The sequence below is a fragment of the Lampris incognitus genome, chromosome 19, assembly GCF_029633865.1.
Source record: "Lampris incognitus isolate fLamInc1 chromosome 19, fLamInc1.hap2, whole genome shotgun sequence".
NCBI lineage: Eukaryota > Metazoa > Chordata > Actinopteri > Lampriformes > Lampridae > Lampris > Lampris incognitus.
In genome coordinates this window covers 35,330,487-35,356,094 of record NC_079229.1, presented here as the reverse complement: position 1 = coordinate 35,356,094, position 25,608 = coordinate 35,330,487, and the positions used below count along the sequence as shown (strand labels likewise).

The following is a 25,608-nucleotide window of genomic DNA, read 5'->3' as shown; positions in this document are numbered from 1 at the left end:
CAGTACCCCACAGTGTAGCAGTACCTCTCAGTGTAGCAGTACCCCTCAGTGTAGCAGTACCCCTCAGTGTAGCAGTACCTCTCAGTGTAGCAGTACCCCTCAGTGTAGCAGTACCCCTCATTGTAGTAGTACCTCTCAGTGTAGCAGTACCCCTCATTGTAGTAGTACCTCTCAGTGTAGCAGTACCCCTCAGTGTAGCAGTACCCCACAGTGTAGCAGTACCTCTCAGTGTAGCAGTACCCCTCAGTGTAGCAGTACCCCACAGTGTAGCAGTACCCCTCAGTGTAGCAGTACCTCTCAGTGTAGCAGTACCCCTCAGTGTAGCAGTACCTCTCAGTGTAGCAGTACCCCTCAGTGTAGCAGTACCCCTCATTGTAGTAGTACCTCTCAGTGTAGCAGTACCCCTCAGTGTAGCAGTACCCCACAGTGTAGCAGTACCTCTCAGTGTAGCAGTACCCCTCAGTGTAGCAGTACCCCTCAGTGTAGCAGTACCCCTCAGTGTAGCAGTACCTCTCAGTGTAGCAGTACCCCTCAGTGTAGCAGTACCTCTCAGTGTAGCAGTACCCCTCAGTGTAGCAGTACCTCTCAGTGTAGCAGTACCCCTCAGTGTAGCAGTACCCCTCATTTTAGTAGTACCTCTCAGTGTAGCAGTACCCCTCAGTGTAGCAGTACCCCACAGTGTAGCAGTACCTCTCAGTGTAGCAGTACCCCTCAGTGTAGCAGTACCCCTCAGTGTAGCAGTACCCCTCAGTGTAGTGGGTCTGCATGGGTTTTCCGTTACCAACATGCCAGCACTTTCCAGTAACGGAAAAGGAAAAAGTCCAGTGGAGTTGAGCCGGGCCCATGTAGTGAAAAGGGGCATTAGACAGCATCGTCTCATGCATTCAGTTCAGATGTGGGAATTGAACGGCGTGGCTGCATGCACAGGGCTGGTGCTCAGTGGAAGTGACGTTGAGCAAGGCACTGGACCAACCTCTTCACTATAACTTGTTAAGCAGAGATCGAACACCGTGTCTGCAATGTAAACTCCCATCATCTGTAGAGACGTTTAATCTATGTCTGGGAAACTGATACACACACACACACACACACACACACACACACACACAAGCCGGCATGCAAGCACCTTCACACGTGCTTGGAAAGATTTCCTTTCTTCTGATAACAATCTCATCTCATCTTACACAGTACCTCTGACACACACACACAGACACACACACACACACACACACACACACACACACACACACACACACACCAAGGCCAGGTGAAAAGACAGTCCAGCAGGGACAGGGAGGAGGAAGGTAGAGGAAGACACACCTTGACCCTCCTGTCTGTGAGTAGCATGTCTGCTGTCTGCACATGTGATAAAACAACCAGTCAGCAACCTGTGTGTTTGTGTGTGGGGGGGGGGAGGTGCGTGGTGTGTGTGTGTGTGTGTGTGTGTGTGTGTGTGTGTGTGTGTGTGTGTGCGCGTGCTTTTGGTTCAGGTGGTATTAACAACACAGACAGGAGGTGGTAACAGGAGAAGAGAAAGTATCCTTTATCTGATGGACACCACACACGCACACACACACACACACACACACACAGACACATCCCTCCCACACACACACACCCCCCACACACACACCCACACACCCACACACAGACACAGACACGTACACAAACAGAGTGAGGTGAGGAAGTACAGACACAGGGAACAGACGTGTTTGGTTAAAAAATATTTATATGATGTCAGTTAACAAAATGTTGAGTGAACAAGTTGCAGAGCCTGTCATCTCTCTGTCTGTCTGTCTGTCTCTGTCTGTCTGTCTCACTCTCTCTGTCTGTCTTTCTGTCGGTCTGTCTCTCTCTCTCTCCTGTGTCCAACCAAACAAGTGAGAGAGTGTGAACACAGCAGTATGAAGGGAAGGTACATGTGTGTGTCTTGGTGTGTGTGTCATTGTGTGTCTCAGTGTGTGTCTCAGTGTGTGTCATTGTGTGTCTCAGTGTGTGTCTCGATGCGTGTGTCTCAGTGTGTGTCTCGGTGTGTGTGTCAGTGTCTGTCTCGGTGTGTGTGTCTTGGTGTGTGTGTCTCGGTGTGTGTGTCGGTGTGTGTCTCAGTGTGTGTGTCAGTGTATGTTACAGTGTCTGTCTCGGTGTGTGTGTCTCAGTGTGTGTCGGTGTGTGTCTTGGTGTGTGTGTCTCAGTGTGTGTCTCGGTGTGTGTGTCAGTGTGTGTTACAGTGTCTGTCTCGCTGTGTGTGTCTCAGTGTGTGTCTCGGTGTGTGTGTCAGTGTGTGTCTCAGTGTTTGTCTCGGTGTGTGTGTCATTGTGTGTCTCAGTGTGTGTCATTGTGTGTCTCAGTGTGTGTCTCGATGCGTGTGTCTCAGTGTGTGTCTCGGTGTGTGTGTCAGTGTCTGTCTCGGTGTGTGTGTCTTGGTGTGTGTGTCTCGGTGTGTGTGTCGGTGTGTGTCTCAGTGTGTGGGTCAGTGTATGTTACAGTGTCTGTCTCGGTGTGTGTGTCTCAGTGTGTGTCGGTGTGTGTCTTGGTGTGTGTGTCTCAGTGTGTGTCTCGGTGTGTGTGTCAGTGTGTGTTACAGTGTCTGTCTCGGTGTGTGTGTCTCAGTGTGTGTCTCGGTGTGTGTGTCAGTGTGTGTCTCACCGTGTGTCTCGGTGTGTGTGTCAGTGTGTGTCTCGGTGTGTGTGTCAGTGTGTGTCTCACCGTGTGTCTCGGTGTGTGTCTCAGTGTGTGTCTCGGTGTGTGTGTCAGTGTGTGTCTCACCGTGTGTCTCGGTGTGTGTGTCAGTGTGTGTCTCGGTGTGTGTGTCAGTGTGTGTCTCGGCGTGTGTCTCAGTGTGTGTCTCGGTGTGTGTCTCAGTGTGTGTCTCGGTGTGTGTGTCAGTGTGTGTCTCGGTGTGTGTGTCAGTGTGTGTCTCACCGTGTGTCTCGGTGTGTGTCTCAGTGTGTGTCTCGGTGTGTGTGTCAGTGTGTGTCTCACCGTGTGTCTCGGTGTGTGTGTCAGTGTGTGTCTCGGTGTGTGTGTCAGTGTGTGTCTCGGCGTGTGTCTCAGTGTGTGTCTCGGTGTGTGTCTCAGAAGGATAGTGATGTAGTGATGTGTGTAGTGGAGGTGTATTTGTGGACAGACTGAGGAGCCCACAGGACCTGCACGCATGTCCTGCTCTGCTACACACAGGAGCATGGTAACACTGTCAAACATAGAGGAAGGAAAGATGGACGCACGGATTTTAGTGTGTGTGTGTGTGTGTGTGTGTGTGTGTTGTGTATACAGCCATATTTAGGTTCCATTCATCTATTTAGCTTAATGGTCTCATGGATATTTAAACACGGTCCAGATAGTCCAGACAGCCTCTTCACACACACACACACACACATTAAACAGCCTCGTATTCTTCCAGCATCAGTGCAGGGAACTCTATCTCTCCCTGCAGAGGCACAGGACGACCTACCTGCATGATGTACTGCTTACACCTCTGTCTGTGTTGTCAGGCGTGTGTGTGTGTGTGTGTGTGTGTGTGTGTGAGTGAGAGAGTGAGTGCAAACGAGAATGAGAGTATTTGTATATGTATGTGCTGTGGTGTGTGTTTTCCTTTGTATGTGCATGCATGTATATGAAGACATCTGTGCATCCATGCATTCAAGGGAGTGTGTGTGCATGTGTGTGTGTGTGTGTCTCTCTCTAGTCTCATATTCCCTTCGTGACATCGAACATTTAAATGTTTGTATTGGAGTGACAAGACAAATCCTGTGTGTGTGTGTGTGTGTGTGTGTGTGTGTGTGTGTGTGTGTGTGTGGCTTTGCTGTGACAAGGTAGGTTGCGTGTGCTCAAGACAAGTTTGAAATGTCAAGTTCTGCAGAGTAGACAACAAAGACATGATCACATGGCAGGAGGGGTTTAGGAGGGAAGGAAGGGCGAGCGGAGAAGGAAGGGCGAGTGGAGAAGGAAGGGAGAGCGGAGACGGAAGGGCGAGTGGAGAAGGAAGGATGAGCGGAGAATGAAGGGCAAGTGGAGAAGGAAGGATGAGCGGAGAATGAAGGGCAAGTGGAGAAGGAAGGATGAGCGGAGACGGAAGGGTGAGCGGAGAAGGAAGGATGAGCGGAGAAGGAAGGGCGAGTGGAGAAGGAAGGATGAGTGGAGAAGGAAGGATGAGCAGAGAAGGAAGGATGAGCAGAGAAGGAAGGATGAGCAGAGAAGGAAGGATGAGCGAAGAAGGAAGGATGAGCAGAGAAGGAAGGGCGAGCGGAGAAGGAAGGATGAATGGAGAAGGAAGGATGAGTGGAGAAGGGACCTATACATGTATTTCTACTGAAGAGTTGGAGGTAAGTTCTGATGATAAAGGGAGGGAGGGAGGGAGATAGGAGGGAGTCAGGAAAGGGGGTCCTCGTCACAGCATAGCGGCCAGGTTGCCAAAGAGGTCACCATGACAATAGCCTGGAGAGTCACTTTGTTACCCAGAAGGCACTGGGGTAGGAGAGTAGAGAGGCATCGAGAAACCGACAATCAACACCTTCTATTTATAGTTTTGCCAAGTACTTGTACACATACACACACACACACACACACACACACAACCATTATCCTCTGTCTACATACACTCTCTAAACACAAACCACTTTAACCCTTCACCCAAACTAAAGTTTACCCCCAACTAACCAAGACCCTTCCCACTACATTCTTACACACACACACACACACACACACACACACACACACACACACACACACACACACACACACACAGTTGGAAGTGCACAGGCAGCATAAAGCCAGCCACAAATTTGTGTGCAATTAAAAGTAAAAAAAAAACTTTAACAGTATGCTCACTCACACACATACACACAGCCACACACACACGCATGCACACACATTAATACACACGCATATACACAAAAACAAAGACCAACACAAACACACAAACCAGACATATAAACGAGGCACATCCAAACACATCGGGTCCTTGTATAACCAAAGTGAGAACTGTATCCACATTCTCGGCACAAAGTCAAGCACGTTTTCGGTGGGTGTCGGACTCCACCAAGGTTGTCCCTTGTCTCCGATTCTGTTTGTGATATTCATGGACAGGATCTCAAGGTGCAGCCAAGGTGAGGAGTGTGTCTGTTTTGGGAACCTCAGGATTGCATCTCTGCTCTTCGCAGATGATGTGGTTTCGTTGGCTTCATCAGAACACGATCTCCAGCGCACTGGGGCGGTTTGCAGCTGAGTGTGAAATGGCCGGGATGAGAGTCAGCACCTCCAAGTCTGAGGCGCTGAGCCATGGTTCTCTACTGGGAGATGGTGGATTGCTCCCTCTGGGTTGGGGATGAATTGTTGGAAAGAGTTCCAAGTATTTCCGGGTCTTGTTCACGAGTGAGGGTAGGATGGAGCGGGAGATTGACAGGTGGGTTGGTGCAGCATCAGCAGTAATGTGGACGTTGTACCGGACCGTTGTGGTGAAGAGGGAGCTGAGCCAGAAGGCAAAGCTCTCAATTTACCAGTCAGTCTTCGTTCCAACCCTCACCTATGGTCATGAGCTTTGGCTAGTGACCGAAAGGGTGAGATCACAGATACAAGCGGCTGAAATGAGTTTCCTCCGTAGGGTGTCTGGGCTCAGCCTTAGAGATAGGGTGAGGAGCTTGGGCATCCGGAGGGAGCTTGGAGTAGAGCTGCTGCTCCTTCGTGTCGAAAGGAGCCAGTTGAGGTGGTTCGGGCATCTGATTAGGATGCCTCCTGGGCGCCTTCCTTTGGAGGTTTTCCGGGCACGTCCAACTGGGAGGAGACCCCGGGGTAGACCCAGAACTCGCTGGAGGGACTACATGTCCAGTCTGATCTGGGAATGCCTTGGGATCCCCCAGGAGGAGCTGGAGGGCATTGCTGGGGAGAGGGACGTCTGGAGTGTCCTACTTAGCTTGCTGCTACTGCGACCCGACCCCGGAGAAGCAGCTGATGATGAGATGCGATGAGATCCAAACACATGGAGACACACAAGCAAAACACACACACACACACACACAGAAGTGCAGTGAGTGTGTGGAATAATACTTCATTTTAGTTACTGTCATCTGTAGCCATAGTTACTGGACCATCCTCTATCTGTCGGTGTATATTTTAGTTAGACAAACAAGGATTGGTTGTTTCAGCATCATGTGACCTGTTCACATCAACATGTGCTGTCAAGCGGTGGTGAGGACGTGTATGCTGAAGTTTCCTGCTGGGTCACGTTCATTATTGTTAAACCCACAATGCTTAATGTCACACAGTGTGTGTGTGCGTGTGCGTCTTGGGCAGTGGCTGAAGCAGTATGCATGTGAAGCTGCAACTGTGTATAATGCAATGACTCCAAATTGATGGCACCGAGAGAGAGAGAGAGAGAGAGAGAGAGAGAATTGGACTATTTTGTAATTAGTAAAAACTGTTTTGACCATCTCTATAAACACCTGACCCCCACGCCAAACGCAGCTGGTCCAACTGACACCGAATAATAACATGAAAAGATGGAGAAATGGAGGCGGATGGGGAAAGAGAGTATCAGGACAAAGGTGGAGTGAATTTGACCGCTGTTAAATTAATAATAGACTCTTTCATGTTTTATTTGGACTCTTTATTAATTTGTGGAAGAGTTCCAGGGTAGCTGTGTCTCTCTCTGTCTACAGGAGGTAAAATGGACATCTTGCTGTACTTCTTCAACCAGGGACTGTCTTTCATCACACCTTTCTGCTCCTCTGTTAACTGGCCAACATCTCTCTGTGTTGCTTTGATTGTGGCTTCCAGCCTTCTCTTCCATGGAGATACAATTGTTGGCCTGTGTTCTTAATCCTGTACCCAAGCATCTCCAGGATTACGGTTACAGTGGCATATCCGAGCTCATGGTCTCTGTTATGGTGGCAGTCGAGTTATTGCATAAGGCCGTGTTCACATCTGCAAGCAGGCTTTGTGTTGGTACTTTGTCGCCGAGTCGTGGAAGCTGTGCCCAGGGGTCTTTAGTCCGGCCATGATTCATTGTTTTGGATTTCCCCCCCCCCCTTTTTCTCCCCAATTGTATTGACCAATTACCCCACTCTTCCGAGCTGTCCCGGTCTCTGCTCCACCCCCTCTGCCGATCCGGGGAGGGCTGCAGACTACCACATGCCTCCTCCAATACATGTGGAGTCTCCAGCCGCTTCTTTTCACCTGACAGTCAGGAGTTTCACCAGGGGGACGTAGTGCGTGGGAGGATCACGCTATTCCCCCCAGCCCCCCCCCCCCGAACAGGCGCCCTGACCGACCAAAGGAGGCGCTAGTGCAGTGACCAGGACACATACCCACATCCGGCTTCCCACCCACAGACACACGGCCAATTGTGTCGTTAGGGACACCTGACCAAGCCAGAGGTAACACGGGGATTCGAAGCACCGATCCACGTGTTGGTAGGCAGCAGGATAGACCACTAAGCTACCCGGATGCCCACAGCATTGGTTTTTAAAGGTCAAAAAGTGTTCGGCCCCTTTCAGAAGTGATAATTATATTTATTCTACTTTTGGAGATGCATTTATCACTTCTTTTTTTTTTAATGTGACATGAAAATAATTTCTAGATTCTTTCGAGCTGTTTCACATCGCCGCTTCTCCATGTTGGAAAGTTGAAACACACATTGACATAAATGTGCGAGGTTTTGAGGAGGGAGATTGGATTTCTAAATGGTGCGGCGCCCTCTTCTACTTTTATTTTGAAAATAAATATTCTAGGTCAGAATGCAGGTTTTGAAAGCCAAAAATTCCAGCACCTTGAAAAGCTGTCGGTTTGCTCTCGGTAGAGATGGACAGCTCCTTCAACCCCCCCGACACATGACCATCATTCTTTACTATCAGTAGAGATGGACAGCTCCTTCAACCCCCCCGTACATGACCGTCATTCTTTACTATCGGTAGAGATGGACAACTCCTTCAACCCCCCCGCACATGACCGTCATTCTTTACTATCGGTAGAGATGGACAGCTCCTTCAACCCCCCTGCACATGACCGTCATTCTTTACTATCGGTAGAGATGGACAACTCCTTCGACCCCCCCCCCCCGACACATGACCGTCATTTTTTACTATCGGTAGAGATGGAAAGCTCCTTTAACCCCCCCGACACATGACTGTCATTCTTTACTATCGGTAGAGATGGACAACTCCTTCAACCCCCCCGACACATGACCGTCATTCTTTACTACGAAAAACACAAGATTTTACGGATGGTGCCTTTAACTTAGGTCCATGCTTATAAAGACTGATGATTTGTGTTCACTTAAACTTTATTGACGCTTAAACTTTGTGCGTTTTGCAAGCGTGTGCAGACGCCTGCAGACGTATAAACTCGTGCGTGCACTAGAGGGCGATGTCACGATTTATGAAATCAAACAACACAGGATGTAATGTAGAAACCTGTGAATGGAAACAAGGAAAATAATCTAAAACCCAAAACAGATCATACAACCCTCCATATGGATCTACTTTCTGTTCTGTGTTCTGTCTTTCATCCCAGGTCTGTGATATAATAAGTGATACCGTGAATTTCCTTAATTTACTCGTTTTGTTTTTCCAAATGCCGGTGTTCGCATTTTATTTCACCTCCAGAAACAAAGAACCGATCTGATGATTCTGTTTTCTACCATTCTATTTTAACAGTCTCTTTATCTGCTTTGCAACATCTGGTGCTGATGAGCCTCAAGTCTTTTTTTTTTTCCTCCATTCTGCTTTTGCAAGAAATATATTTCTCTCTCTCTTTCTCATTTTATGTTTCCTACGATAAAAATATACTGGTTACTTTTTCTTATGACAGATGACCAAACACATTTCCCTTAGCTAGCCTTTTTCAAAAGCGAGTCTTATAAAATCGCTCGCTCTCGCACACACACACCTCTCATTCTCTCTCAGTTGTTTTGATTCAGCATTACTTACACAGTCCAAAGACTTTTAAGTCAGGTGAATCGGTGAATTGGAGATACTAACTTGCCCCTAGGTGTGAATGTGTGTCTGTGTGTCTGCCCTGTGATGGACTGGTGACCTGTACAAGGTGTTCCCCCGCCTTCCGCCCGATGAGCACTGGAATAGGCTCCGGCACCCTGCAACCCTAATTAGGATAAGCGGCTTGGAAAATGAATGAATGAATTGCTATACCTGCTGCGTATTTCTTCGTTTCTATAATACTACAACTACTACTACTACTTTCAGCTGCTCCCGTTAGGGGACGCCACAGCGGATCATCCGTTTCCATCTCTTCCTGTCCTCTGCATCTTCCTCTGTCACACCAGCCACCTGCATGTCTTCCCTCACCACATCCATAAACCTCCTCTTTGGCCTTCCTCTTTTCCTCTTCCCTGGCAGCTCCATATTCAGCATCCTTCTCCCAATATATCCAGCATCTCTCCTCCACACATGTCCAAACCATGTCAATCTTGTCTCTCTTGCTTTGTCTCCAAACTGAGCTGTCCCTCTAATTTTCTCGTTCCTAATCCTGTCCTTCTTCATCAGTCTCAATGAGAATCTTAGCATCCTCAACTCTGCCACCTCAAGCTCCACCTCCTGTCTTTTCATGAGTACCACTGTCTCCAAACCATTAATCATAGCTGGTCTCACTACCATCTTATAAACCTTCCCTTTCACTCCGGCTGGTATCCTTCTGTCAAAAATCACTCCTAACACACTTCTCCACCCACTCCACCCTGCCTGCACTCTCTTCGTCACCTCTCTCCTGCACTCCCCTTTACTTTGGACAGTTGACCCCAAGTATTTAAACTCATACGCCTTCGTCACCTCTACTCCTTGCATCCTCACCATTCTGCTGGACTGGTCTTGCACTAATATCAATTTCGGGGCTGTGTCATTAGACCAAGAAAAGGCCTTTGACAGGGTGGATAGAGCTGGACAGAGCTTTATTTCAATGGTTAAGATGCTTTGCAATGGAGCAATATGTCTTCTAAAAGTGGGTGGGGGTCATAGCAAGCCTGTGCAGGTTGAAAGAGGGATCCATCAGGGCTGCCCGTTGTCTGGGCAGCTATTCACCTTAGCAATAGAACCCCTTTTGTGTTTGTTGAGGAGCAGATTGCAGGGTGTGTGTGCACTCCACAGTTAGGACTGAGGGAACCGTTTTTTGTTGTTATTTTTATTTTATTTTGTTTTATTTATTTATTTATTTTGTCTGCCTGTGCAGATGATTTGACAGTGTTTCTCGGATAGGCAGGACAGTAGCATGCTGGAGTTTGGGAGATTACCAGTGGGCTTCATCAGTCAAAGTAAATTGGGCAGCCAAAGTAAATTCGGCTAAGTCTGAAGCTTTACAGTGTGGGGCACGGCAGGGAGCCGCACTACTACAACTACTGGGAGGCCTTAGGTGGAGTCAAGTGGGACTCAAGGTCTTGGGGGTATATTTGTGCTCAGAGGGCTTGGTCACTAAAAACTGGGAAGGTGTCACGCAGAGAATCAGGTCAAGGTTAGGCAAATGGAAGTGGTTACACACTCAGTTGTCTTACAGAGGGAGGGTTCTAATAATCAACTTGGCAGAATCCTCCCTGTGGCACCAGTTGGCAGTCCTTAATCCTCCTGGTGGCTTCTTAGCAAAGATGCAGAGGATGCTGGTGGATTTCTTCTGGTTGGGGCACCGCTGGCTGAAGGCTGCAATCCTCTACCTACCTATCAGTGAGATGGGGCAGGGCCTGGTGGACTTGAAGAGTAGAGTGGCAGCTTTCCGACTCAAGGCGGCACAGAGGCTGCTCTGTAAGAATGATGTGTGCTGAGGGCATCAGCTTATGTGGTGGACTGGTGGTTATGGGCTGGACCACCAACTATTCATAATTGATCAGGCTAAGCTGGACACTTGGAGGATATTGGGTTGGAGTCTGCTAGAAATTTCACAAGCTGAGGAGATAGAGTTGGGGCCATGGGTATGGGAGGAGCCTCTCTTCCACAACCCTCTACTCCCATTACACGCCACTGACTCTACAGGCCTGACACAAGGCCTCATGAGGGGAGGAATCTCCTAAGCTGGGACACCTCTGGTCACATGAAAATGGGGACTGGAAAGACATTAAAGAACAGGCACCACAAACAGGAGTGACATCATTGAGGCTGCTACAGAGGCTCAACTGAGGGGTGCTGGAGGTGCTGCTCTTCTCTGTAGATTGTCAACTTGTCATGGTGGAGAAGCTTGTGTGGTCCTGAGATCCTGAGAGCAATGCCGTCTGGAGCTATGTTCCTGGTAGGGTCACCCGTGGCGGTATGGTCAAGGGGCAGGTCCCTGACAAAGAGCAATCCAACCAAGACCTCAACAGTGGAACAGGTGGAGGATAATGACTGAGTTTAGGGAAGCATCACAATGGCTGGGAAGGTGGATGAAGGCTGCAACAGAAATGGGCCCCAGTCATCTTGAACTCCATGCCACTGGATCCTGACCCAGATCTGTCACGGACTGTGTGGTGGCTGTCTGTGCACCAGTCTCCCCACATTAAACGAAGTCACACACAGGCGTCCTCCATAAAGGGAATCCACCCTAACATCCCAGATTAAGTCCTGTGGTGACCGGCAAGTGGCGACTGGGGCAGGATTGTGAGATCTGGAAGCCCTAGTCATGAGCCAGCACATCAGGCAGTGGGTGCTAGATTCAGTCACTGGGCTCTTGGAATGAGGTAGAATGAGCCCTTCGATAGATACACCCACGACTCAGCAGCCCTCTTTCAGATCCACTCTGCTCACCCCACCTGGGGAAGGGGCTAGAAAAGGTGCCCTAAAAATAGCATGCCTCAAACTTCCTGACCGGATTACTGCATCCAGAGGAATCACCATTTGCAGTCAGAAACATAGAAACATGAACTTTGGAGCCTGGACTGTGCACTTGCTGATTGATAGTGCAACCAGTGACAGACTGGAGAGGAGAACTGACAAGATGCTGGATTGACATAGCTGCCCTTTCTGAAACCCAAACGGGCAGACGAAGGACAACTGAAGGAGGAGAAGGGTGGCTACACTTGCTTCTGGAAAGGAAAAGCTGCTGATGAGCCCAGGATCCATGGCATTGGATTTGCCATCAGGAACCAGATCATCAGCCACCTGTCATAACTTCCTGAGGGGTTCAGTTAGCGTCTTGTGGCCTGTTGACCTTCCATTGTCATTCAGGTTTTCAGATTTTGATTTTCACATTTTTCCTGGAAATCCCTCTTTCAGATCACCCAGCGGGTCAGACCCCGACCCGTTCTATGATCCCTCCCTTAACATCACGTCCTCCTTAACACTGACTACATTTACATGTAAACAAGAGACCCAGTCATTAGGATTTATTGGTATATGCCAATATTTTGATTGTTGCGTACACATGGATACCTGTAATGTGATTACTTTGATAGCTACATCCACATGATTCTTTATGTAATCGCTGTGTGATCCAAGGAAACAACGTATTTACTGTTTCCTTGCATCTCACCAGCCTGTAGCCTGTGCAGTAGATTTTTGTCAGATTAATATAGACGCAGCTTAATTTTTGGTGTTAACACAAAATCAACACCTAAATTATATGACCAATTTCACCTAATTCTGCCCTCTCTCAGTCGTGATGTCTCTAATTCTTTCTCTCTTGCACTCCCTTTCTCTGCCCGATTTTTGCTCTTTTCTTCTCTCTCTATGTATTTATCATGTGATGGAGCTGTGGCGCAGCTGTGCTTTGGCTTGCCTGTTTCATGGTGTGTGTGTGTGTGTGTGTGTGTGTGTGTGTGTGTGTGTGTGTGTGTGTTCTGGGGAAAGGGGGGTCTACCGCAGGACCTGAGAGGTGGGGTGGCCCACTTCCCTGGGCTAATTGGTACGGTCCGCTTAACGAGCTAAACGAGGTGAATTGAGAGGACTCAGGTGGAGCTGAGCGCCGAAATAAATGCACGTGCGCACACACACACACACACATACACACACACACACACAGCATGAATACACAGAACAAGCCCATAAATGCCAAGACAAGCACTTCCCTAACACACTCGCACACACCATGTCAAGCACACTTGCTTCTGGGTAACAGATGCGTTTCATTTCCACCAGTTTATTGTTGGGAGGAAGTTTTTAACTAGAACAGTGGCTTCTCACTCAGGGCGAGCATGGCCATGTGGAACCAACTGCATTTACATCATCCGGAGATCTGATCTGATCCCACTTAAACATATAAACTCATCTCATCCACACACACCTCGCCTAGGCAGAACCAAGGCCCGTGTTTTTGTTTTTTTGTGGATTTTTTCCTCCTTATTCTCCCTAATTGTATCCAGCCAATTACTCCACTCTTCCAAGCCATCCTGGTCGCTGCTCCACCCCCTCTGCTGATCCAGGGAGGGCTGCAGAATACCACATGCCTCCTCCAATACATGTGGAGTCACCAGCCGCTTCTTTTCACCTGACAGTGAGGAGTTTCACTAGGGGGACGTAGCGCGTGGGAGAATCATGCTATTCCCCCCAGTTCCCCCTCCCTCCTGAACAGGCACCCCGACTGACCAGAGGAGGCGCTAGTGCAGTGACCAGGACACATACCCACATCCGGCTTCCCACCAAATGCGTCTGTAGGGATGGCCAACCAAGCCGGAGGTAACACGGGGATTTGAACCGCTCATCCCCGTGTTGGTAGGCAACGGAATAGACCACTACGCCACGCGGACGCCCTATTGATTTTTTTTAGTTTTTTTATCCATTCATCCTAATTCAGGTTTAGAGGCGGTTACCTTCAAAACCTTCTTATTGATTTACATGATTAGAAAAAAGATTTAACTTGATTTGTGTAATTTGACTAAATTAACACAATCGTCCCAACCGTTGTGGCACAAACCAGCCGTCCTGGATGTTGTGGTCTGTGTGGACAGGTATTTGTGTGGAGAAAAAGGGAAAGCAGTCAGTTGTAGTGACGGTCCTGATGCAGGACGGATGGATAAACGAGTGACTGTGTCTGCTTTCAGTGACACACAACTGGTTATTGGAGAGCAGCGAGGACACTGGTTTAGCTAACAGTGTGTTTTGTCCTGTCGGCCGGTCAACGGCATTGATCCATTGGCGTTTGGAGCAGAACCCTGACCAATCAGGCTGCGGTGTTTGGAAACAGGGAGCTGGGCGTGTGAAACCAATACACAGAAAACACACACACACACACACACACATTCCCTGGCACGTGCATGCACACATTCATACACATTCCCTGACAAGCACGCACACACACACACATCACTGGCACGTGCATGCACACACACATATAGACACACACACACACACACATCCCTCAGCCCCAGATGTGGCGATATCATGTGGGTGTCAGCAGATGATTGGACAGAGCTGGGTATTGACCCAGTGGCCCAGTTTCCACCTGCTCCACTGTTTAACAGGAACCAACCAGGAAGCTGGTGGATCCACCAGAACCACCGTGGTGGTGACTGCTCATTATGTAAGAGAACTGACCAACTGTGGCACATCGACCTCAACTGGCCCTCAAGCTGTGTGTGTGTGTGTGTGTGTGTGTGTGTGTGTGTGTGTGTGTGTGTGTGTGTGTGTGTGTGTGTGTGTGTTTGGACCCCAACATGTGGTCCACAGTAACAGATCAGCAAATCAGACTCTTTAGTTGTTGTGATGTTTGTCTTTAGTCCACTTCGATTTATTCTGTTTGTCCACACACATCAAGAATGTCATATACAACACAACACAGTAGGTATGCAGTTTGAGGCTTTTGAGACAGTTTTTCTCCTGCACCTGTTCTGGTTTTTGTTCATGAATTGATTTTCATAACTTAGTTCATTGATAAGATGTCCTGAACACCCAGGTAGAATCCTGGACAAACTCCCGGCCCAGGATGAGTATCTGTATACAGCTCCCGGCCCAGGATGAGTATCTGTATACAGCTCCCGGCCCAGGATGAGTATCTGTATACAGCTCCCGGCCCAGGATGAGTGTCTGTATACAGCTCCTGGCCCAGGATGAATATCTGTATACAGCTCCCGGCCCAGGATGAGTATCTGTATACAGCTCCCGGCCCAGGATGAGTATTTGTATACAGCTCCCGGTCCAGGATGAGTGTCTGTATACAGCTCCCGGCCCAGGATGAGTGTCTGTATACAGCTCCCGGCCCAGGATGAGGGTCTGTATACAGCTCCCGGCCCAGGATGAGTGTCTGTATACAGCTCCCGGCCCAGGATGAGTGTCTGTATACAGCTCCCGGCCCAGGATGAGTGTCTGTATACAGCTCCCGGCCCAGGATGAGTGTCTGTATACAGCTCCCGGCCCAGGATGAGGGTCTGTATACAGCTCCCGGCCCAGGATGAGTGTCTGTATACAGCTCCCGGCCCAGGATGAGTATCTGTATACAGCTCCCGGCCCAGGATGAGTGTCTGTATACAGCTCCCGGCCCAGGATGAGGGTCTGTATACAGCTCCCGGCCCAGGATGAGTGTCTGTATACAGCTCCCGGCCCAGGATGAGGGTCTGTATACAGCTCCCGGCCCAGGATGAGTGTCTGTATACAGCTCCCGGCCCAGGATGAGTGTCTGTATACAGCTCCCGGCCCAGGATGAGGGTCTGTATACAGCTCCCGGCCCAGGATGAGTGTCTGTATACAGCTCCCGGCCCAGGATGAGTGTCTGTATACAGCTCCCGGCCCAGGATGAGTGTCTGTATACAGCTCCCGGCCCAGGATGAGTGTCTGTATACAGCTCCCGGCCCAGGATGAGTGTCTGTATACAGCTCCCGGCCCAGGATGAGTATCTGTATACAGCTCCCGGCCCAGGATGAGGGTCTGTATACAGCTCCCGGCCCAGGATGAGTATCTGTATACAGCTCCCGGCTCAGGATGAGTATCTGTATACAGCTCCCGGCCCAGGATGAGTATCTGTATACAGCTCCCGGCCCAGGATGAGTATCTGTATACAGCTCCCGGCCCAGGATGAGTGTCTGTATACAGCTCCCGGCCCAGGATGAGTATCTGTATACAGCTCCCGGCCCAGGATGAGTATCTGTATACAGCTCCCGGCCCAGGATGAGTATCTGTATACAGCTCCCGGCCCAGGATGAGTATCTGTATACAGCTCCCGGCCCAGGATGAGTATCTGTATACAGCTCCCGGCCCAGGATGAGTATCTGTATACAGCTCCCGGCCCAGGATGAGTATCTGTATACAGCTCCCGGCCCAGGATGAGTATCTGTATACAGCTCACGGCCCAGGATGAGTATCTGTATACAGCTCACGGCCCAGGATGAGTGTCTGTATACAGCTCCCGGCCCAGGATGAGTATCTGTATACAGCTCCCGGCCCAGGATGAGTGTCTGTATACAGCTCCCGGCCCAGGATGAGTGTCTGTATACAGCTCCCGGCCCAGGATGAGTATCTGTATACAGCTCCCGGCCCAGGATGAGTATCTGTATACAGCTCCCGGCCCAGGATGAGTATCTGTATACAGCTCCCGGCCCAGGATGAGTATCTGTATACAGCTCACGGCCCAGGATGAGTATCTGTATACAGCTCACGGCCCAGGATGAGTATCTGTATACAGCTCACGGCCCAGGATGAGTATCTGTATACAGCTCCCGGCCCAGGATGAGTGTCTGTATACAGCTCCCGGCCCAGGATGAGTGTCTGTATACAGCTCCCGGCCCAGGATGAGTGTCTGTATACAGCTCCCGGCCCAGGATGAGTGTCTGTATACAGCTCCCGGCCCAGGATGAGTGTCTGTATACAGCTCCCGGCCCAGGATGAGTGTCTGTATACAGCTCCCGGCCCAGGATGAGTATCTGTATACAGCTCCCGGCCCAGGATGAGTATCTGTATACAGCTCCCGGCCCAGGATGAGTATTTGTATACAGCTCCCGGCCCAGGATGAGTGTCTGTATACAGCTCCCGGCCCAGGATGAGTGTCTGTATACAGCTCCCGGCCCAGGATGAGTGTCTGTATACAGCTCCCGGCCCAGGATGAGTGTCTGTATACAGCTCCCGGCCCAGGATGAGTGTCTGTATACAGCTCCCGGCCCAGGATGAGTGTCTGTATACAGCTCCCGGCCCAGGATGAGTATCTGTATACAGCTCCCGGCCCAGGATGAGTATCTGTATACAGCTCCCGGCCCAGGATGAGTATTTGTATACAGCTCCCGGTCCAGGATGAGTATCTGTATACAGCTCCCGGCCCAGGATGAGTATCTGTATACAGCTCCCGGCCCAGGATGAGTGTCTGTATACAGCTCCCGGCCCAGGATGAGTGTCTGTATACAGCTCCCGGCCCAGGATGAGTGTCTGTATACAGCTCCCGGCCCAGGATGAGTGTCTGTATACAGCTCCCGGTCCAGGATGAGTATCTGTATACAGCTCCCGGCCCAGGATGAGTGTCTGTATACAGCTCCTGAGTTTTTGTTTTGTTAACCTGGAAACACCTATATAAAAAGTTCCAAGACAGAAAGGTTTAAAAGTTGACTGGTGATGTAGACATCCATGTGGCTGTTAGGGGGCGCTGTGCTGTTGTCATGAGGTTGGCAGGTTCACATAATGCGTCACCCACAGCACAGCCATCATCCACCGCTGTGTGTTCTTCTTCCATGCCAGAGGCCTTTGAGCAAGGCAGCTTGCTGCTTCCTGTTGTTTGGTGGTATTTCTGTGTCAATGTGGGTTGTGTGATGTAGTGTTATTGTGTAATGTGGAGTTGTGTAATGTTGAGTCTGAGACGTTAAACTGTGATGAGACCGCCTAGTGTACACTCAAGACAGAAACGGGAAACTGCAACCTGATCTACCTGACCTACACACACACACACACACACACACACACACACACACACACACACACAGTCCAACAAGACACGCACACACACACACACACACACACACACATACACAGTCAAGCCAAGACACACAGACACACACCTAGGCGCACAGACACACATATCTAGTTAGTGTCACATGCCACACAGACACAAAGAGAAACACACACACACACATACACATGTGCACGTGACCAGATCACACACCTGTAGTTAAAGTGGAGCCAATTTGGCAAAGATCAGAACTCCGAATGATTGATCAGCTACCAAGAGGCTCAGGTGTCATCAATCACAGGCTGAATGATCTGTAATAACATAGTTTCCAGAGGAAACTACTATGTATATTATTATCAGCCTGCACTGTGTGTGTATATGAAAAGCCAACTATCACATAGGACTGAGTGTAAAGTACAGTTTGGTTGGAGGTTCATGCATACAGCCCTCCAGAACCTTCTTCTCATTGTGTTACTAAATTATGTTGCAAAGACGAGTACAATGACGGTTTCTTGTCACTCCAACCTTTCATCTGCTTGAGTATGTCTCTCTGTCTCTGTCTCCCTGTCTTTCTCTCCTTTCTTCATATCTGCAGGTGTTGAATCTCTTCCTGGCGTTGCTGTTGAGCAGCTTTAGTTCAGACAACCTTTCTGCTCCCGACGACGACGGAGAGATGAACAACCTGCAGATCGCCATCCACAGAATTACCAGAGGACTGGCATGGTGTCGGAGACAGGTACCTGTCTGTCTGTCTGTCTGTCTGTCTCTGTCTGTCTGCCTGCCTGCCCGCCCGCCCATCTGTCTGCCTGCCTGCCTGCCTGCCTCTGTCTGTCTGTCTGACTGCCTGTCTGTCTCTCTCTCTCTGTCTGCCTGCTTGCCTGTCTCTGTCTGCCTGCCTGTCTGGCTTTCTGCCTGCCTGTCTGTCTGACTGTCTGTGTCTGCCTGCGTGTCTGCCTGCGTGTTTGCCTGTCTGTCTGTCTGTCTCTGTCTGCATCACACCCTTTTTGTCTGTCCGTGTCTGTTTTTCTTTCTGTCTTTCTCTCTATTTCTCCTTCTGTCTATTTGTCCATCTTTAATATACACAGACCAGTACCTGGCAGCCTTCCTGTCATGCTGTCTACCTCAGTCTGTCTGTCTGCCTGCCTGTCTGTCTCTCTCTGCTTATCTGTCTGTCTGTCTGTCTGACTGTTTGTGTATTTCTTTCATTCTTTTTATCTCTCCCTCTCCACCGCTCTTTTTCTGTGTGTGTGTGTGTGTGTGTGTGTGTGTGTGTGTGTGTGCGTGTGTGTGTGTGTGTTAGGTGGTGGATTTTTTCAATGGGAACCTGAAGCGTCGTCGCCAGAAGAGGAAGGAGGCCAAAGCCATGATGAAGCTAAAACGTCTCAGTGCCATTCAAACCACAGAGGCTAATGGGGCAGTCATAGGTAACCCCCCCCCCCCACACACACACACATGACGTGATGACATGTGATGACTAAACTGAGTCACCTCTCTGTGATTATTAATACCCTGCAGAGGTTCATGAAAACACAAGTCCATGTCAGTACTTTATATGTCTGACTGTATATACATGTAAGTACTTTATATGTCTGACTGTGTGTACATGTCAGTACTGTATATGTCTGACTATATATACATGTAAGTACTTTATGTCTGACTGTATATACATGTCAGTACTGTATATGTCTGACTGTATGTACATGTCAGTACTTTATGTCTGACTGTGTGTACATGTCAGTACTGTATATGTCTGACTATATATACATGTCAGTACTTTATACATGACTGTCTGTATATACATGTCAGTACTTTATATGTCTGACTGTATATACAGCTCACTGCAAGTTCAACTAAAATTACATCAGCACCACTGTAGCTTCAACATCCGCCTTTTTATACTTCATAACATTCTCTGTGTGTGTGTCTCTCTCTGTCTCTCTGTCGCTCTCGCTTTCTGTCTCTTATCACTCTCTGTCTCTCTCTTGCTCTGTCTCTCTCGCTCTGTCTCTCTCTCTCACTTTCTGTGTGTGTGTCTCTCTCTTGCTCTCTGTCTCTCTGTCTCTGTCTGTCTGTCTCTCTCTTCACCTCTCTCTCTCTCTTTCTCTCTCTCTCTCAGGGCGTCATGTGGAGAAGTATGTGGTCCCGGAAGACGACAGCTACATGACGAACCCCAACCTGACCATCAGCGTCCCCATCGCCCCAGGGGAGTCGGACCTGGAGTTCCCCGAGGAAGAGGAGGAGGAGGAGGAGGAGGAAGGAGAGCAGAGCAGCGACAGTTCCGATGAGGAAGAACAGAGAGAGGAGGTAGGAGCAGACGTTTATTTCTATTTTATTATTATTCAAAAAATAGTGAAAACACAATGATTTGAAACAGAAAACACTTCTAACATCTACACACACACACACACACATACGCACACATACACACACACGCTCAGACTTCTCAGCCCATTAGCTACATGGTATTCATCAGCACAATGTCCAGCAACACACAAGACGTGTTGCTGTAAGACAATATACTCGTTCCTAATCCTGTCCTTCTTCATCACTCCCAATGAAAATCTTATCATCTTCAACTCTGCCACCTCCAGCTGCACCTCCTGTCTTTTCATCAGTGCCACTGTCTCCAAACCATATAACATAGCTGGTCTCACAAACATATAACATAGCTGGTCTCATGACCATCTTGTAAACCTTCCCTTTAACTCTTGCTGGTACCTTCCATCACAAATCACTCCTGACACTCTTCTCCACCCACTCCACCCTGCCTGCACTCTCTTCTTCACCTCTCTTCTGCACTCCCCATTACTTTGGTCAGTTTACCCCCAAGTATTTAAATTCATACGCCTTTGTCACCTCCACTCCTTGCATCCACTGAACCGGCATTCTTAGTGCCGGGCTTTGGGACTGACACTAAGAATGCACTGGCTCAGTGGTAGGACCTCATAAACCCAAGGTGATGAAGCCTAGATGTACATGTTTCATGTTCATAATTAAACGGTCATCAAGGGCTCTTTAAGTTAAGTGATAACAAACATAGACACTTAAACATGAGAAATATGGCATGTTATAGCAAAAAACAGGAGATACACTTTTATTCTTTTTATTAAAAAGAATAGATTGTTTATCTTTTAGATGACTAACAGAGCTCATTGATAAACTTGTTAAATCGTATTTTAGTTGGATTTTGTGAGTTGATATGAATATAAGTGATTGTGTTACATGGGCATATGAGATTGTCTCATAGTGATCGCAGGCCCCTGAACTGAATCCAGTCACAATTGTATCGTGAGAGACTTTCTTATATCAGTAAGTTTCATACCGTTTTCCAAAGAATCTTTCTAATACCGTATCCTGATGAAACTTGTGATTCACACCCCTAATATGTATAAAAAAACCAAATTCTCCCGCGCACCCTTTTTTTGGGTGCTGTGTGTCTTCCTCGAGCTCGGGTCCTCTACCAGAGGCCTGGGAGTTTGAGGGTTCTGTGTAGTATCTTAGCTGTTCCTAGGACCACCCTCTTCTGGACAGAGATCTCCGATGTTGTTCCTGGATTCTGCTGGAGCCAGTCTCCTAGTTAAGGGGTCACAGCCCCAAGTGCTCCTATTACCACTGGGACTACTGTGGATTTCACCTTCCACAGCCGATCTAGTTCTTCCTTCAGCTCAGGGGTGGCTAACCATGTGCCATGGAGAGCCATGTGTATGCAGGTTTTCATTCCAATCTAACTCCACAGCAGGTGATTTCACTGACACATTCTTCCTCTTTGGTTGAAGGGTTGCTAATCAGGGAAATCACCCGGTGTGGAGTCCGGCTGGAATGAAAACCTGCTTACACATGGCTCTCCATGGCACATGGTTAGCCACCGCTGCTCTAGGTTCTCATGCTCTTTCTTCCTGATGTTGCTGTTGCTCAGGATTGCTACATCGATCACTACTGCTGTCTTCTGCTCCTTGTCGACCACCACAATGTCTGGTTGGTTAGCCAGCACCTGCTTGTGAGTCTGGAACTTGACCTCCCTCAGGATCTTAGCTCTGCCATTCTCAACCGGCTTTGGCTGTATCTCCCATTTGGACTTGGGGACTTCCAGTCTGTATTCAGTACAGATGTTCCTGTACACTATCCCAGCCACTTGGTTGTGCCTTTCAGTGTACGCTTTCCCAGCTAGCATTTTACACCCTGCTGCTAAGTGCTGGACTGTCTCAGGGGCATCTTTGCACAGGCTGCATCTTGGGTCTTGTCTGATGTGGTAGACCACTGCCTCAACCGATCTGGTCCCGAGGACCTGTTCTTGTGCTGCTGTGATCAGATATAGGTTCCTGGGAGTCACCATCACAGAAGACCTCTCCTGGGCTGACAGTACCTCAGCAGTAGTGAGTAAGCCACAACAACATCTATATTTTCTGAGGAGGCTAAGGAGAGCCAACCTTCCCCAAAAGCTGCTTGTCAACATCTACAGATGCTCCATCGAGAGCATCCTAACAAACTGCATGACAGCCTGGTACAGCAGCTGTACCAAAGCTGACAAAAAAGCCCTCCAGCGTGTTGTGCAAACAGCACAGGACATTGTTGGCATGGAGCTGCCATCACTAGAACATCTTCACAGCACTCGCTGCGTGAGGAGGGCTAAGAACATCATGAAAGTTATTAAACACTCTGGACACCATCTGTTTCAGCTCCTCCCATCAGGTCAGTGCTTCAGATCAATCTGCACACACACAAAGAGACTGAAAAACAGCTTCTTTCCAAAAGCTGTGGCACTAATGAACCAAGACATCTCCTCAATCCAGCGAGACTGATGTGCTGCCACCACTGGCCACGTGCAATATTTGCAATATTTACTTACATGTCACTTTAAGCCACTTCATATCTGTCCACCATACCTTTACTACATTTTTGTTTTTGTGCCTCATAAGTTGTATTTTATCATTAACTGTATTGTATTTTCTACCTTGTACTGCTTATATTTTGCACTTTTTATTGCTGATATTTTAGATTTCTTGTTTCTTTCATGTATGCACCATTTCAAGGTTGACACAACTGTAATTTTGTTGTGCTTGCGCAATGACAAAGTACTTCTTGAATATTAGGTCAGCCAATATGTCACAATTTTCCTACCGGCAACCGTCAGCCCAGCAATCAACATTTGCCGTTATATTCACCTCACCCACCCAACGCATCTGTACACGCATGCATTGGCCATCTTCAGCAAACGCAGTCAAGGAAGAGCTCGTTGTGAAAAAGAATACAAAATAATCCCCTGGTTTGGATTATTTTGATTTTAAACTGGAAGAAACCAGCAAGGCAAGCAAACTAAATGAAACAATTCAGAAATATGATTTATGAATTGAAGTTGCTTTTGCTCAGAGCCTGGAGAGTTGGAGGTATGCACTGGAGAGAAGAGGAATGAAAGTCAGTAGGCGCAAGATGGAATACATATGCGTGAACGAGAGGGAGGACAGTGGAATGGTGAGGATGCAAGGAGTAGAGGTGACGAAGGCGTATGAGTTTAAATACTTGGGGTCAACTGTTCAAAGTAACGGGGAGTGCAGGAGAGAGGTGAAGAAGAGAGTGCAGGCAGGGTGGAGTAGGTGGAGAAGAGTGTCAGGAGTGATTTGTGACAGAAGGGTACCAGCAAGAGTTAAAGGGAAGGTTTACAAGATGGTGGTGAGACCAGCTATGTTATATGGTTTGGAGACAGTGGCACTGAGGAAAAGACAGGAGGAGGAGCTGGAGGTGGCAGGGGTGAAGATGATAAGATTTTCATTGGGAGTGATGAAGAAGGACAGGATTAGGAACGAGTATATTGGAGGGACAGCTCAGGTTGGACAGTTTGGAGACAAAGCAAGAGAGACAAGATTGAGATGGTTTGGACATGTGTGGAGGAGAGACGCTGGGTATATTGGGAGAAGGATGCTGAATATGGAGCTACCAGGGAAGAGGAGAAGAGGAAGGCCAAAGAGGAGGTTTATGGATGTGGTGAGGGAGGACATGCAGGTGGCTGGTGTGACAGAGGAAGATGCAGACAGGAAGAAATGGAAACGGATGATCCACTGTGGTGAACCCTAACGGGAGCAGCTGAAAGTAGTAGTAGTAGTAGTAGTAGTAGTCGTTGTTGCTTTTCAGCACCAATCGATCGGACAGCAGCCACTAAAGATGGGTTGATTGTTATTTAGCCAGTGCTGTTTTGTGAAAGACTCATCAGAAATCAGTGCAACGATAACGTGCATTAGGCCCAACTCCAGCTGCCAGTTCCTGTTCACACACGCTTTGAATTAGTTACCCAGGTGGATTCTGTAGGAGGAGGCAGACCATTAAATTGGCAAAATAAAAGGAAAAATTCATGCGAACAAACAATCAGTGATTGGACTCAGCCAATCACTGATTGTTTGTCTGTCTGTCTGTCTGTCTCTCACTCCCTCTCTCTCTCTCTATCTATGTTATATCTCTATCTATCTATCTGTCTATCTATGTGTTTGAATTTGAAAGTGGTTGATTTCTGGCCCACACACACACACACACACACACAGAACACATATGCACACATGCTTGCTCAGAGACACACACACCTGTGTATGACATAACAAGCTCAGGTTTGTTTGTGACCGCAGACATGGTCAACCCTGAGTCTTGCAGTCTGATAACAGCTAATTTGTCAGCTGGGTTTTGTGTGTGTGTGTGTGTGTGTGTGTGTGTGTGTGTACACGTTTATCTGCATGTGTGTGTGCATGTTTGTGTGCATGTGTGTGTGCGTACGTGTGTGCATACGTGTGTGTGTCAGATGGATATGATTGTGATGTTAACTGATGTTAATGGTTTGTCCATGGGGACATAAAGCAAAAAGACTGCAAATGTGCCCTTAAGCAAGGCAGCAAACTGCTGAAAGCTCCACATAGTCTGACCATTCACGCAACTGCAGAAACTCAGAGACATTTTCTGGATGTTGATTCATTATTCCACTGTTGCGCTCAGGAAAAGAGTCAAGGGTCAAAGCTAAAGCGCTTTGTGAGTATTCCTGGAATGATGATGTGGAAGAATAAAGGGAAGGTCTTTGCCAATGTACCCATGGAAACATCGAGAGAGAGCAAGAAAGAGAGAGAGAGGAGACAGAGAAAGAGAGACCTTTGACCTTTAACCGAGTCTTTAATGGTCCAATTTTCCATTCACATTAAAATAACATTGTTAACACAAATATTCATATACATAGTGAAACACAACAATCCCCATACACAGTAAAAACAACAGATACAGACCTTCCCCTTTTCAGAAATTAAGAAGAAGCAGTTTGTTTTCTACGGTGCACAGAACATCTCCATGTCTCCAAACAGAAACAAATTCTTCCAAGTTTTTAACCATTTTGAAGAAACATGAACTCAGTTTTCAGCCGAACAGCCACTCGACCCCTGAACATGAGTGTAGCATCTGTGGACCCTGTGCCTTTCATTTTGTTTCTTCTGCTAAGCCAAATGCTCATTTTTGCCTGACCTATCAGAAAATTAACCAAGGTGACACATCTGCACTACGCTGCTGTGTACCTAGGACCAAAGACAAACGGGCTCTCTTCTAAAACCTCTCCTAAACCTCTGAGCCACTGCTGCAGTACAGAGAAAAGAGGGCTCAACCTGGGACATCTGAGCCAGAAGTGCTGTAGAGTTTCTTCATCATTGCAGAAAGAGCAGTGACTTCCTGCTCTAGGATCAATGTGTGCCACATGTCTGTTCGTAGCCACAGCCCCATGTACCACCCTGCACTGTAGATCCATGTACCACCCTCCACTCTAGATCCATGTACCACCCCCCACTGTAGATTCATGTACCACCCTCCACTCTAGATCCATGTACCACC

General features: G+C 48.3%; 1 protein-coding gene across 1 annotated transcript in view; it reads left to right on the top strand.

Moving 5' to 3' along the window:
• The window catches only part of scn5lab (sodium channel, voltage gated, type V-like, alpha b), a 283,003-nt gene that overhangs the window by 162,703 nt on the left and 94,692 nt on the right, over window positions 1–25,608 (top strand). Inside the window, exons 19-21 of the mRNA XM_056299257.1 lie at window positions 18,359–18,499; window positions 19,064–19,187; window positions 19,880–20,067. Of these exons, the coding sequence (XP_056155232.1) occupies window positions 18,359–18,499; window positions 19,064–19,187; window positions 19,880–20,067 (453 nt within the window). The remainder of the gene's footprint in view (window positions 1–18,358; window positions 18,500–19,063; window positions 19,188–19,879; window positions 20,068–25,608) is intronic.